This window comes from Phalangium opilio, unplaced genomic scaffold (genome assembly GCF_054372755.1).
Source record: "Phalangium opilio isolate 3A_F unplaced genomic scaffold, DU_Popi_V2 ptg000039l_1, whole genome shotgun sequence".
NCBI lineage: Eukaryota > Metazoa > Arthropoda > Arachnida > Opiliones > Phalangiidae > Phalangium > Phalangium opilio.
Window position 1 is genome coordinate 762,675 of NW_028324162.1, and position 12,773 is coordinate 775,447.

Below are 12,773 nucleotides of genomic sequence, written 5' to 3' on the forward strand. Positions count from 1 at the left end.
GCGCTTGGCTTTGTTAAAGAGCCTGCGCGTGTATTTACGAAGCCGGCTGAGATCCGCGTTCCACCAAGGGACAAGCCTCGAGCGGTTGACGGTCTTAAGTGGGCAGTTCCGGTGGAACGACTCCATGATGAAGCACTGTAAATCACCAGCAGCCCGATCAAGATCCTTAGGTGAAGTAAGTTTAAGAGTGTGACCCCCTCCGTAGCGTAGGATTAGGTCTTCCCTATAGCCGGCCCAATTAGTCCGTTTTGGGTTGCGTATCTCCGTCCCCGCCGGGACAGAAGTAATCGCGACAGTAAAGCAGATGTGCCTATGATCCGACAGAGACGGTTCATTTGACACATGCCAGTTAGACACGGAAGACACGAGGTTTTCTGTGGCTAGCGTGAGGTCAATGACCTCCCTTCTATTAGAAGTAACAAAAGTAGGTTCATTGTTTTGATTAAGAATATAGAGTTTACAACCAACTAAATATTCTAGTAAATCATCACCCCTCTTGTTGCAGTCAGAGCTGCCCCACGTGATGTGATGAGCATTGGCATCGCAGCCAATGATTAGTTTGTCCCCTCTCTTTTCACATTGATTGACCAAATTGATCACCTCAATTGTCGGGAGAGAGTCCGCGTCGTGGGCAAAGTATGCGGAGGCAGCCGTGATAGTCAACTTGGCATGCCCAGTGGCCAGGACTAGATTCACGGCCGCCGTGTCCTGGGATGTGTACAGCGGTAGAGAGATACAACAAAGATCCCTCCGAACCAAAATACACGCCCTAGGTCTAGCAGCAGTTTGGTCATAGAATAGTGACCCCGCCGCGTCAAGACCGAGGATTTTGCCATGGCAAATCCACGGTTCTTGTATGAGGGCCAGATCAAGACCCTCTATAGCAAACCTCCTGCAGAGTACCGCAGAGGCCGCCTTACTATGGTGCAAGTTGATTTGAATTGCACGTAGCGTCCCCATGGTCCCTAAGAGAGGGGTTCAGAAGGGACCTAGCTACACCTCATCGGTCCCGAGAGGGCTAATGGCACCTCCCCCCCCGACAGGCGAGCTCCCAGTCCCAAGATCCTCCCCCTCACCAGGACCACTAGAACGCTCATCGGCTGAACCCCGAAGGGTCCCATCCGATTCTTCCAGTAGGGTGGACTCATCCATGGAAGAACAGACTTCCGAATGAGCCACCCCCCCCTCCCCCTCTGTGCCTAGAGCGACACCAGAGAGCTCCTCCGCGAGATCCCCCATCTCGCTAGTCCCACCCCCCGCCGCAGACTCGGCTACAGTGGTTTTAGTGGTTTCCGTGTTCTGAAGGAGTTTGAAGGAACCCTTGTCCACTCCAGTATAGCCCACGAAACCAGCATTCTTAATGGCTTCCAATGAGGAGCCATCAATTAGCAGTACCCAGTACCGTACGGCCCTGTCCACGTACGTCCGGATACATTTCCAGCGTTCAGTGGCAAAACCTGCGTTAAGGACCTTTAGGCGCCGAAACAGCACCGCCGGCTCCTTGGTGATCTGGTCCTTGGTGCGGAACATTACCTTAAACGGCTTAGGGAGTTCGCTAGCTCTCATTACTGAGAGCACCGCATCCCCCACCACCGAGTAGGCTAAGTTGTCCTTCCTAACTAATAGCGCAAGAGAAGCGCAAGAAACCAGGGAAAACTTAAAAAATTATTTCCTAACGGAAGGGGCTTTGGAAGGTCAAGAGAACTTTGCAACGTTCTAAAACATCAGTTTTATTTGTTGTTAAAAACATTTAATTTCATTAAAAGTAGTTTAATATTTACAACACTCGAGTTGCATATCCTTGTAGGAGTCTTGGTGCACATATTGGAAAACTGTTTCCATAATTTTTATTTTTACGTAGTCCTTCCTTTTAGGCGAAAGTGGTGCAATCATGTGGGCCAAATGCAATCCGAACAATTCATCTGCATTACTAATTGTTTCATTTTGTTCGATAGGAGTTTTGAGCAAATTGATGCAGCTTTCCATAAGTTCATTCTTTTTTTGTGTAGCGGGTGATTCAGGTTTCTTGGAACTAGCATGTCCTAATTTTTTTTTCTTTCGTGGTGGTGAGTTGATAGGCACAACACTCTTCATCTGTTTCTTCTATAATTTCTTCTTGAAAATTATCATTGTTTGGTTCATCGTAAATGCTGAATTCCTAGTTTATTTAATTAAGTCATGAAATAATTCGACTCATTATGTAATGAATATACATACTTTGCCCTCTACTTCAAAATCCAGAGTTGATGTGGAAGGTGCAGGCTCCAAACTCGAGCTTAAAAACTTCATGGCAGAATAAAACTCCCATTTTGGAGTATATACTTGCCCTGTTTCCATTCCACTAGATTTAGAATTAGCCTTGGAGTGTTCCTTGTTGTAGTAGGTTCTTAATTTCTGCCATTTGTCTTTGCTTCATAAACTATCAAGTGAATTTTAAGTCTGTACAGTTAATTTAGTGTAACGTTATGAAATGGACTTTCTAGATGCCAAAAAACTGATTTCTCAATGAACATAACCTTGGCCTAACCTAATCTGAAACCTAACCTTGGTCTAGCCTTAACGTAGCCTGACCTTACCTAAACTACCACACCATAAATACAATGGGGGCAATCAGGTTGCTATCTTATCAAAATGAACTTCAGTAATAATAGTCATAATACTCTACCTGAACATCCAATGATTTCCGCAACTTCCCTAAACTTTAGTTCTCTTTTTTCTCTGTCTTTATACAACTCATTTTTGGTATTGTCAGTGGCGCCGCCTGGGGGTAGGCTGGGTAGGTTACAGCCTACCCGTAAATTTCAGAGGGGCCCCGAAATTAGGTTCTCATAATATTAAAATACCATTATTAAAATATTTTGATCTAGGCCTACAAGGCACTTTACTTTAGACAAAGTTTCACAGGGATGATGAACCTTTTGGGATCTGATTTTTACAATATTCTACAAAATGGGTTATTATTTTCATGTTATGTAAAGGTTTTTGACTAGCCAGAAAAGTTATCTCGCTTTTTGATTTTAAGCCACATCGTATGATGTACATCTACGATGAGGGTTTTAGTTTGACCTGCCCTGTTGTCATTCTCGTAGAAGTAGTAGTGTAAAATTTTTGGTTCGTCATTCAAGGGACAGCAGTGCCGGATTACCGAACAAGCTAACTAAGCTGCAGCTTAGGGCCTTGCCCTGTAAAGGGCCTCAGCACCTCGAGCGACCTCGAGATTCCCATAAGGGTCGCGTTCAGTAACCCGAAATTTTATACACCACTGACTAACCTCGCCATCCTATCTCTCTGCTTTGCCGCGATTCTCTTCACGAAGCATACCGTTCTCAAATCAAAAAATATGTCGGCGTTCGGTTTTGGATAATAAATGTTTTAAATTCGACACGAATGACTCTGCCTTCGCCTCTAGAGCCTCTATTGTTAAAAAACCCTTATGTTGCTTGCGGCTTTTACAATTATCATGTTATAATAGTGTTGTACGAATGAGTCCCTCTCACGACCTCACCTAGAAATGTTTTGGGAAGTGTGTTGAGTGAAAGGGAAGGGTTTAGCAGCCTTAAAAACTGTTGCGCTTCCCCTTCCCGCTTAAGGTGCGTTTTCAAAGGCGCGTGTTGAGTTTATTTTTTAGCGAGATGCGGACCACGCAATTTCTTTTTCGCCAAGAAATTTTCTTTTTCTCGCTATTGCTTGCGCTAGCGATACTTTTTTTGCCAACCGTTTTCATGTGCGCGATAAACGTGCATAAAAAGAGCGTTAAGCCTAATTTTTCAGTAAATGTTCATCTCCATTTTCGTTGCTACTTCCATTCATTTATTCTCTTTAAATCTGTGTGGCGATAAGCTCCATATAATGTCTCTTTTTTTAACTAAATCACCATCTTTTCATCTAAAACTCTTTTATTCTCAGCTCGAATTAGTTATTTATTTTCGTTTATAAAGAATTTTTACCCATTTTTATATTCACTTTTAAAACTCGGAATAATTAGGCTTAAAACGTAGACTTTTAAGTCTCGTGCTGCACCTAAAACACGTGCCAAAGTTTTCGACGCTCCTATCGACGAAAAAATGTTCTAATATTAAAGAATTCAGTGAATTGTTTGTATGTTTGGAAGAATTTTGTCAATAAACACTATACATTTTTCACTTTGTGTAGACAGGGGCCTCAAATTTGTCTTATAGCTTAGGGCCTCTATAGTCCTTAATCCGTCCCTGAGGGACAGTGAATGAAAGACGACTGTGTGAGGTGATAGTTGTCGTTATTTTTTAGATGGATGCGGATTGTAATAGAAAGTTGAAGCATTTCACTTAATCGTACAAGTGGGTTTAATGATTGTGAATTGTGTTTTACGTTTTCACGATATATCTAAAGCGAAAGAAACGATTATTGGATTGCCTTAATAGAGAGTGTTGTCGAAAAATATCATTCCTTAACTAGCTGCGAAAACTTAAACATGGGCAATCAACTACGCTGTAACAGCCGGCCCTTCGCCGTAGCCGATGGTCCTGCCGTAGCCGATGGTCCTGCCGTAGCCGATGGTCCTGCCGTAGCCGATGGTCCTGCCGTACCCGATGGCCCTGCCGTAGCCGATGGCCCTGCCGTAGCCGATGGTCCTGCCGTAGCCGATGGTCCTGCCGTAGCCGATGGCCCTGCCGTAGCCGATGGTCCTGCCGTAGCCGATGGTCCTGCCGTAGCCGATGGCCCTGCCGTAGCCGATGGTCCTGCCGTAGCCGATGTCCGCCCACTTACCAAGGGACGCAGGAAGGTCCGGGGGAGCGGTACATTTCTAATCAGAGACCTGCCCCCCGGACGCGGAGCCGAACAAGCCGTCCGCCAGCGGCCCGAACGAGCCATCCGCCAGCGGCCCAACCCGGAGCGCCAGCCGCCCAACCGACCCATCCGCCAGTGGCCCAAACGAGCCATCAGCCAGCCGCCCAACCCGGAGCGCCAGCCGCCCAACCGACCCATCCGCCAGACGCCCAACCGACCCATCCGCCAGCCGCCCAACCAACCCATCCGCCAGTGGCCCGAACGAGCCATCAGCCAGCCGCCCAACCCGGAGCGCCAGCCGCCCAACCGACCCATCCGCCAGTGGCCCAACCGACCCATCCGCCAGTGGCCCGAACGAGCCGACCGCAGGAAAATCGACCCACCACCCCGTCGGCAAAAGCTGAAAAAATGCTTCAAATGTGGGGTGGTGGGTCACTCGTACAACGACTGCGAGGCGACGCATCCCAAAAAAAGGAAGGGGAGCCAAATCTTTAATTTTAATTTTTTAAAAAATAAAAAAATTAAACAAATCTTTGCAATTTTGTTCTTTAACCTATCATATATCACAGTTATTTTCCAAATTAACCGAGAGGTCAGGTGTGAGCTTTAAAGTTTAAATTCTAATTTCTATTTCTATTTCCTGCTGCTAAGCAAGCCACGGATTAATTTTTAAGTTTTGAATGAGTGAAAAAGAAACTACATGCCTTTAGCCTTGCTATTATTCCTCCAAGTTGTCGCGATTGATACTTTCATGATCTGCACCGTTTATCCATTTATTTCAATTGAAGCTATGCATTGTTGGTTACTTCACGTCATAAGTTAATAAGATATGTTCCATAAGTTTGTAAATGGTTACTGAGAGCTTGCAGGGAGCCCACCGGTCCTATAATATCCTATATTTTTGAACCAGTCCTATATTATCCTATATTTTTGAACCAGTAGTATATTATCCTATATTTTTGAACCAGTCCTATATTATCCTATATTTTTGAACCAGTCCTATATTATCCTATATTTTTGAACCAGTCCTATATTATCCTATATTTTTGAACCAGTCCTATATTATCCTATAATTTCATTAAAGGTCCTATAATATCCTATATTTTTGACTTAGACGAAGTTTTCGCATAGTTTAACGTCAAATTTAGCTTTTTTTATCGAGATCACATTTGAATAGACACCGAAATTGCGAAGCTCGCTTAGGATTTTTTATATATTATATTATACTATATTTTAATTTAGTTCTTCAGAGTTTTCCTATAAGGAATTTAAATTTAAGAGTGGGCCCCCTGAAAAGTGACGTAGGTCAAACGTCATAGATTATTGTGACCCGCGTCACAAATAATAATAATAAAGGAAAAAAATATAAAAGATAGAATATATAAAAAATAAGACAACAAACGAAAATTAATTAAACAAAAAGACTGAAACAAAACACAATAAATTAGCACTTGCACAAAGCAGCCACGGACGACTCCTGTTTAAACGCGCTAGATAGGTAGTGTAATACTTATGGAACATATCTTATAAACTTATGGTCACGTCGGCGTGAAGATCGCGGGGGCCTAAAAAACGAGTTTCAGGGGGTGGCAGCTTTGGCTTATAAAACTCGTAATATAGCATAGACGTAAGCCTGGAGCTGCCATCCCCAAAAAATGAGCCGAAAATCAGGGGAACTCTCTCGTGGCCCGGCGCGCGGACTGAACGTCACCAATCGGACAAGATGACCAATCACACGGCTAGTTGAATTACCTTACTCTTTCCCCGGAGGCGCGTACGGAAACCTAAAGTCGGCACGAGAGAAAACTAAGCTACGAGATTCATAATGAATTCTCTGGAAATTTGTTGCTTTAAAATATTTCAATACCTAAAAATACAAGTCTGTCTTAAAGGGAGGGTGAAGTGGAAAATAAAGTGATTTTTAATAGATTCTTCTACTAGTTATAAGACCTATATGCATAGTGAAACAACCAGGAAATATCTCTGAATGATTTAAAATATCAAAATGGATTCAGATTTCATCATTATTTAGCACGAGATGTGATAAATATTGCGCGCTATGTGATAACCGCAGCACGCGACATTGAGCTTGCCACGTAAAATTTGTTAAGTGGAAGGCAGGGCGTTACGCGATTGGTCGTAGGTATTAGGGTTAAATTATTGATGAAACCTGAATCTATTTTGATTTTTAAAATCATTGAGAGATATATCCTGGTTGTTTGACTATGCATATAGGTCTCATAATCACTTTATTTTCAACTTGACTCTCCCTTTATCACCACAAATACGGTGTTTTTACTAGTATACGGTTGAATTCTGAGGAAAGTGAGATGGTTTGTATTTATATGCCTAACATTTAAATAGCAATATTTAGGGTGGCCTACTGGCCAATAGTTAATGTAAGCTTAATATTATGTGTGTTATTTCAATACATTTTTGGTAACAACCTCTAAACACCTTTTAAGGTGGCCCTTAAAAGGGCCGTTTTTTGGGCAGTTTAATACGTCTTGCCCAGGACCAAAAATTAGCTTGCCTTAAGGTCCGTTTTTGGAAGTTTCTGTTTCAGCCACTGGCCTAAGTGGCCTCCTCCTTCCATTGGTTTTAACCCATTCAATGGCGGGGGGGCTCGGTTGGTTAAAATCCTTGTCAAAATCGAGGGACCAAAAGCTTTCCGGGGTGCGGGGTCTTTTTTGACGGACCTATGTCGTGAACATAGGTTCATCCGCCGCTTCCGCTCATTCTCGGGTAAAGATGAGTAGTACTAAAAAAATATTTTTAAACACCGCGACTGAATACAATTACTAATAATAAATCCATTTACCCCATCGCAGTCTTCGCAGGAATGGCCAGGTAATTTCATCCTCGCTGACTTTCCCCGCACTGGAAAATTATAATTTTCCTCATCCACTTTCCCTTTTTCTGGACTGCAAAAATAAAATAGTAAAACTATTTTACTGCGCTTACAATTCGCCATAGTTAAATATAATTACTCATCAAAACTGTCCAATCGCGGCATTTTCGCCGCTTTCCTCTCATCCAAAGGAACAGAGCCCCAGCGGCTAGCGGACGCCGGTTCCGATCCTTCCCCTGTTATTGCGCGCGAAAAGTTAGTTTCCGATTCTGCCAAGATATTTTTTAATGAAAAATACAAAAGAAAAAACCTAATAAGAACATTTAACTAAAAATATTTACGCCTTTGTCTAAGAGCTTCTTGCAGGTTCTTTATTTGGGAATGCAAGGACTCATTTTCCACAGTCAATGTGTTCACTTTACTGGTCAGCAAACCATTTTCTTCGGCCAACCTCTCGTTTGCCGTGTACAAAACTGTACAGATAAGGAATATATTTTCTAATTCACCCAAAATCATAAAAAGTATAAATATAAGCTATTTACCTTCTTGTTTAAATTTATTTACATCTTGCATGCCGCGATAAAAATCCAGCAACTGATTGAACTCATCCATCTAGTAAGTTAAATACATGAATTGGGGATATTAGGGATTTAGTTCACAGAGCAATTGAATTTAATTATATTCTATGTCTAATTGCTAATTGGCTAACTAATTAGTTCATAAATATTTATCTAATTGCTTATTCTAATTCAATTAGTTATCGGCTAATTAGCACAGCTCTGGTCTAGCCTCTACGGGATAACCACTAATGAATTTCCAAAACATAGTGAAAGTGGATAGCCCCTCGTATATGGCGTATATTGTATCAAAAATTTAAGGTTAAATAAATTATACGGAATATGGTCAAGGGGAACCACTTAAAAAATTCAAAACCATATTTGAAAGTATGTAATTGAATAAAAAATACGGAAATGAGCTTACCTTCTAATCTGGTGGTCCAAAAAAAGGCGTTTGCGCGCTAAAGTTTTAAAAAGTTTTAAAAATCTTAAAAAACACGCAACTTAAAACGAATTCAAGTTTAAATTGAATTTTAGCTTTTAAAAAAGCTGTTTGAAAACAGTACTAGGACTGTTGAGGAAATTAAAGTCTTAATAAAACTGTGAAGATTTAAAAAGGCTTTGAAAACGTACTAGTCTTGGAGAAGAAGTCGCAAGAGAATGGACATTGGAGAGCGCCCATTCCTATTTATAGTTTTTGAACGACTTGAAAACCTTTTTTTTGGCCAATAAGAAGTATGGAAAATCTGAGAGATGCGAGAGAGAGTGTGTTTTTGCAATTTTCCAACCCAAGCCATCTCTCTCACCTTCCCAGGGCTTCTCCGTGAGCATTGCGGTTTAGTTCATGATAACATCGAAAAAGAGTTCGAGGGAAGCTTTGTGGTTCCATTTCTTAAGCACCAAATCTTCCCTTTACATAAGCTTAAAATTATTTTAATCGAAAACATTACACAAAATGCAAAACATTTTGTAATAACAATATGTAGGTTATTTCAAAAAGGGGTTGCAAGACAAAAGTACTGTGGGTTCACATTTTATTTTATAGTGCAATTAATTAATTTTATGCCTACTTGTAATTTGGCGCGAAATAATTCTACAAACGTTTGTGTATTTTTGTCCGTTAGAGAGTATTTTTCAAATGCTTTCAAAAGCGCTTTTTATATTTCGTTTTATATTGTTTTCTGGTGGGTAAATTATTAAAAACATAAATTAACCTTTTAACTTTTCGTGGTTTGAAAATTATGACAAATACAGACTTCTTTATACATAAAGCACAATCTTTTTAAAGAAAAGGTTACAGAAAACGAGCTTTAGAGAGTTATTTTTCGATTTCGCTCAATTTACAATTTTGCATTTTAATAGACAGTTTTGGAAATTACATAGAGAGAAACCAACACACATTGGGGTATTCTCCCTCTCACTAAGAGGCCGAGCGAGAGGGAGAATACCGCAATGGCGGCCACGCTCCTGTGTGTTGGTTTCTCTGAATGTAATTTCCGAAATGGTTTATAGCAAGATAATCCAAAAAAAGGGAAAAAGCACCATTTATCTGATAATCTAGATACAAGTCAACCCCCCTCGGGCCCTCGCTGACATTGATATTCACTTCGCGCCAGAGTACCTAACCTTTGAAAAAAACGAGGTCCCACTTCACGGAAATTACTGGCGACAAAAAGTTTATTTTGGGCTAGCAATGACCCTTGTTCAATGGGATGGGCGGAGTTCGCTTTTTACCGAGGGGCCGGTGACCCCGCGTACTGTAAAGGATTAAATATAATCCTTAAAATTCCTGCACCTCGCAATGCTAAAACTTCTACATTCAGAGAATCTGATAGTGATTAGCCCCTCGGTGTTTAGTTATCGTAAAATAAAATGGAAGGTATATCTTTGTGGGCCAGCTCAGATCTACTTCGTAAATAGAAAAACCCAAAAGATAGGAAAAGTACCGAAAAAGCCACCTTGTAGAAGGATTAACAAAAGTCTAAGAGGTGAGCGGGCGAGAAAGAGAGAGAGTTTTTACCTTTTCTACATTCAGGGAATCTGATAGTGATTAGCCCCTCGGTGTTTAGTTATCGTAAAATAAAAGTAATAAAAGCCATAATTATTAAAACTAGCTCTAAAAGCGAGAAAAAAAAGGGTATTTTCAGGAAGGCTGCCATTTTTGTAGGGGATTTCAAAACTATTCTTCCCTTATACCAGAAAAACCCCGCAAATAATTAAAAATACTATCAAACTGATTAACTTACAGCCTTAATTAACAAACTTATAATTAATTTGCATCCCTTTAAACGCGGAGGCATAATTTACGAAATCTCATGACAATGCATTGAAAGCTGTTGAAATCATGGACTAATTTAATAATTCCTGGTTTCTCTTATAGGATTGAGCACGATGTTTTCAAATGTTTTGTGACCTACCATTATTAAGACCAAGACTAGAAATAACTGTCTAAACCAACTCTTGCCACAAACGCCAACTCATTACTATCTATAGTATTAGAGCGGGTTATACACTACATTATTACAATATATTCAAGCCCTGACATAATTATGCAAAGATTTAAAACAAAATACATTGAGCTATACACACTAAAAACTAACTGTAAATATTAGTGCAATACCAGTGTTAAAAATACAGCAAGCGTTGATTTTGTTGAAGTTACAGCAGTAAATTTTTCTTTTGAAGGTTTTCGGCTGTTAATCAAGGAAAATATCCTTTGCTGTTAAATTCATAAGACCTTACTGTTTTTTTCCACTTTTCATACCGTTAAAAAACAGCAATGCACATTAAACCTAATAACGTTGCAAAATATAATTTATATGTATTTGGTTTCATCCAAGATCCGTCCTTAAAAACTTACAAATTCTATATAATTATCACGATATAGATGGCTCGCCCACTTCTTCAGAAAGAGAAATTAAAAGGAGCTGAAGTTTTTCCCTAGGAGGCTAGGAAACCAAAACCACAAAGGGTCACTCACTGCTATTATGTAATATAGCTTGGTTAAATCATAGAGGTTATACTGTATAACCTCGATGCAACCAGCAGCCACACTTAACCCAAGAGAGAATAATGTCAGTAGAGCAATCTCAGTTATGATGTCAGGGTTTTGGTAAACGTCACGAGATTAATTTTGGCAGTCAGCGGTCATTTTTGGTAACTCTTTAGTTCTATGGGAAAATAGCATTAAGGCCTCTGAGAAGGCTCTGTATTGAGGAAAGATGACTGTCCCCCCCTCTAGATGCTCTTTTGTATGCCTATCCGCCTATTAGGGGGATGAAACTGAGCTTAGAGATAGGAGGGAGTGACGTTGCTATACGAAGCAAAGACACTACTCTACTCTCACAGAGGTCGCAACTGAGGAGGGGCAAGCCTATATATTGAATTTCAACCCCATTATCATTGAACGGAAACTTAACAACGCAACAATATGGGGGAAACCCGGAAGTTTAATATTGTTGAAAAAAAATTACCAAGTCGCTCAAGAACCCAGGACAAAATATTGGAATTTGGCACAATACATTTTAAGGTCAAACCCATATCAAAATTTTGGGGTGGCCCTTAAAAGGGCCGTTTTTTTATCGAAATTGATTAATCCAAATACTGGACACCTAGTTTTGGCGTCGGCGGCGTAAACATTCGGGTATCAAATCGATGGATTTTGCTCATAATATTCTTCTCTTTTCTCTCCTCTTCCTTTCTTTCTCCCTAATTAGGGCAAATGACTCCTGGTCAACCTGGACTGCAGCATTCCACATTAACGGCTTTGCCTTTAGCTTCTCAACTTCTTCCTTTAATTGTTTCACTTCCTCCCGAAGCTCTTCAAAATCTTCCGCCTTCCTTTTAATCGCACTGTGGCTCTGGTGGACTGACATATTTTCGTCGAAAGGTTCAAGAAAAATGTTATTTATTAGAGATCCAACGCTGTATTTATACTATATTTGCCTACAAAGAGGGTCGGAAAGGAAATCGGACCCTTCCACTAGACTACTGGGGAAGATAGGTATTTACGCTTGTTGAGCGGGGGATCTTTCACTCTCTCCTATATTATATTTCGTTGCATTACTATATTTTAAGAAATGTAAGAACCAACCCAAACTTAAAAGTGAACTTTTCGCCTTTATCACCTCTGAGCTTGCTCCGTGATTGGTTGGCTATAAGAGTGAGCCTAGCCAGTGAAAGAGAAGTATAGGGGGGGCAAGAAAGATGTGGGGGGTTATGTGGCCGCAGAAAACCTTTCGGTTAATTTTCTAAAAAAATACTTTCTGTTTTTTTTGTTTTATTAACAATGATATGTTTTACATATTCAGTTTAGTTTGAATTTCCATTTTATGATTTCTAGATATTCAAATGGAGTTTTTCTCCCCGCATCCAGTTCCCATTTTAGTTTTTTTATTCTTTCCTCCTGAATCTTGTATTTTCTGTTTGGTGGTCGAACAGGTTACTCCCCATTTCACCCAATTTAAAACACCCAATTCCCATTTACCCAAACATCATTCAACCCAAATCCCAGTTCTCCTATTCCAATTAACCCAATATTGCACACCCAAAAAGACTCAAATAGAGTAGAATTTGATGGTTTTACTTATTTATTTTTT

The 12,773-nt window shown here is 40.4% G+C and overlaps 1 protein-coding gene and 1 long non-coding RNA gene across 2 annotated transcripts; both read right to left on the reverse strand.

Annotated features, from left to right (window-relative positions):
* Positions 1 to 2,028: 2,028 nt before the first annotated feature.
* On the reverse strand, positions 2,029 to 2,749 carry LOC149680961 (uncharacterized). Its single transcript, XR_016365567.1, has 3 exons — positions 2,666 to 2,749; positions 2,218 to 2,419; positions 2,029 to 2,158 (listed from the first exon to the last, which is right to left on the reverse strand). It is a non-coding gene; the product is annotated as an uncharacterized LOC149680961 (long non-coding RNA).
* Positions 2,750 to 7,390: 4,641 nt separating this feature from the next.
* On the reverse strand, positions 7,391 to 8,226 carry LOC149680962 (uncharacterized). The gene is made up of 4 exons (XM_089834521.1): positions 8,161 to 8,226; positions 7,960 to 8,091; positions 7,758 to 7,887; positions 7,391 to 7,691 (listed from the first exon to the last, which is right to left on the reverse strand). The coding sequence occupies exons 1-4, from the start codon at positions 8,189 to 8,191 to the stop codon at positions 7,529 to 7,531; spliced, it is 456 nt and encodes a 151-aa protein (XP_089690647.1). The 5' UTR covers positions 8,192 to 8,226; the 3' UTR covers positions 7,391 to 7,528.
* Positions 8,227 to 12,773: the final 4,547 nt, after the last annotated feature.

Bases quoted from the DNA above. Each gene is read 5' to 3' on its own strand.
- LOC149680962 (XM_089834521.1), bottom strand. From the start codon at position 8,191: ATGCAAGATGTAAATAAATTTAAACAAGAAG. The intron at 7,888-7,959 runs GTAAATATTTTT...ATATCTTGGCAG, and splicing joins AGAAGCTCTTAGACAAAGGC to AATCGGAAACTAACTTTTCG. The intron at 7,692-7,757 runs GTAATTATATTT...TTATTTTTGCAG, and splicing joins CGATTGGACAGTTTTGATGA to TCCAGAAAAAGGGAAAGTGG.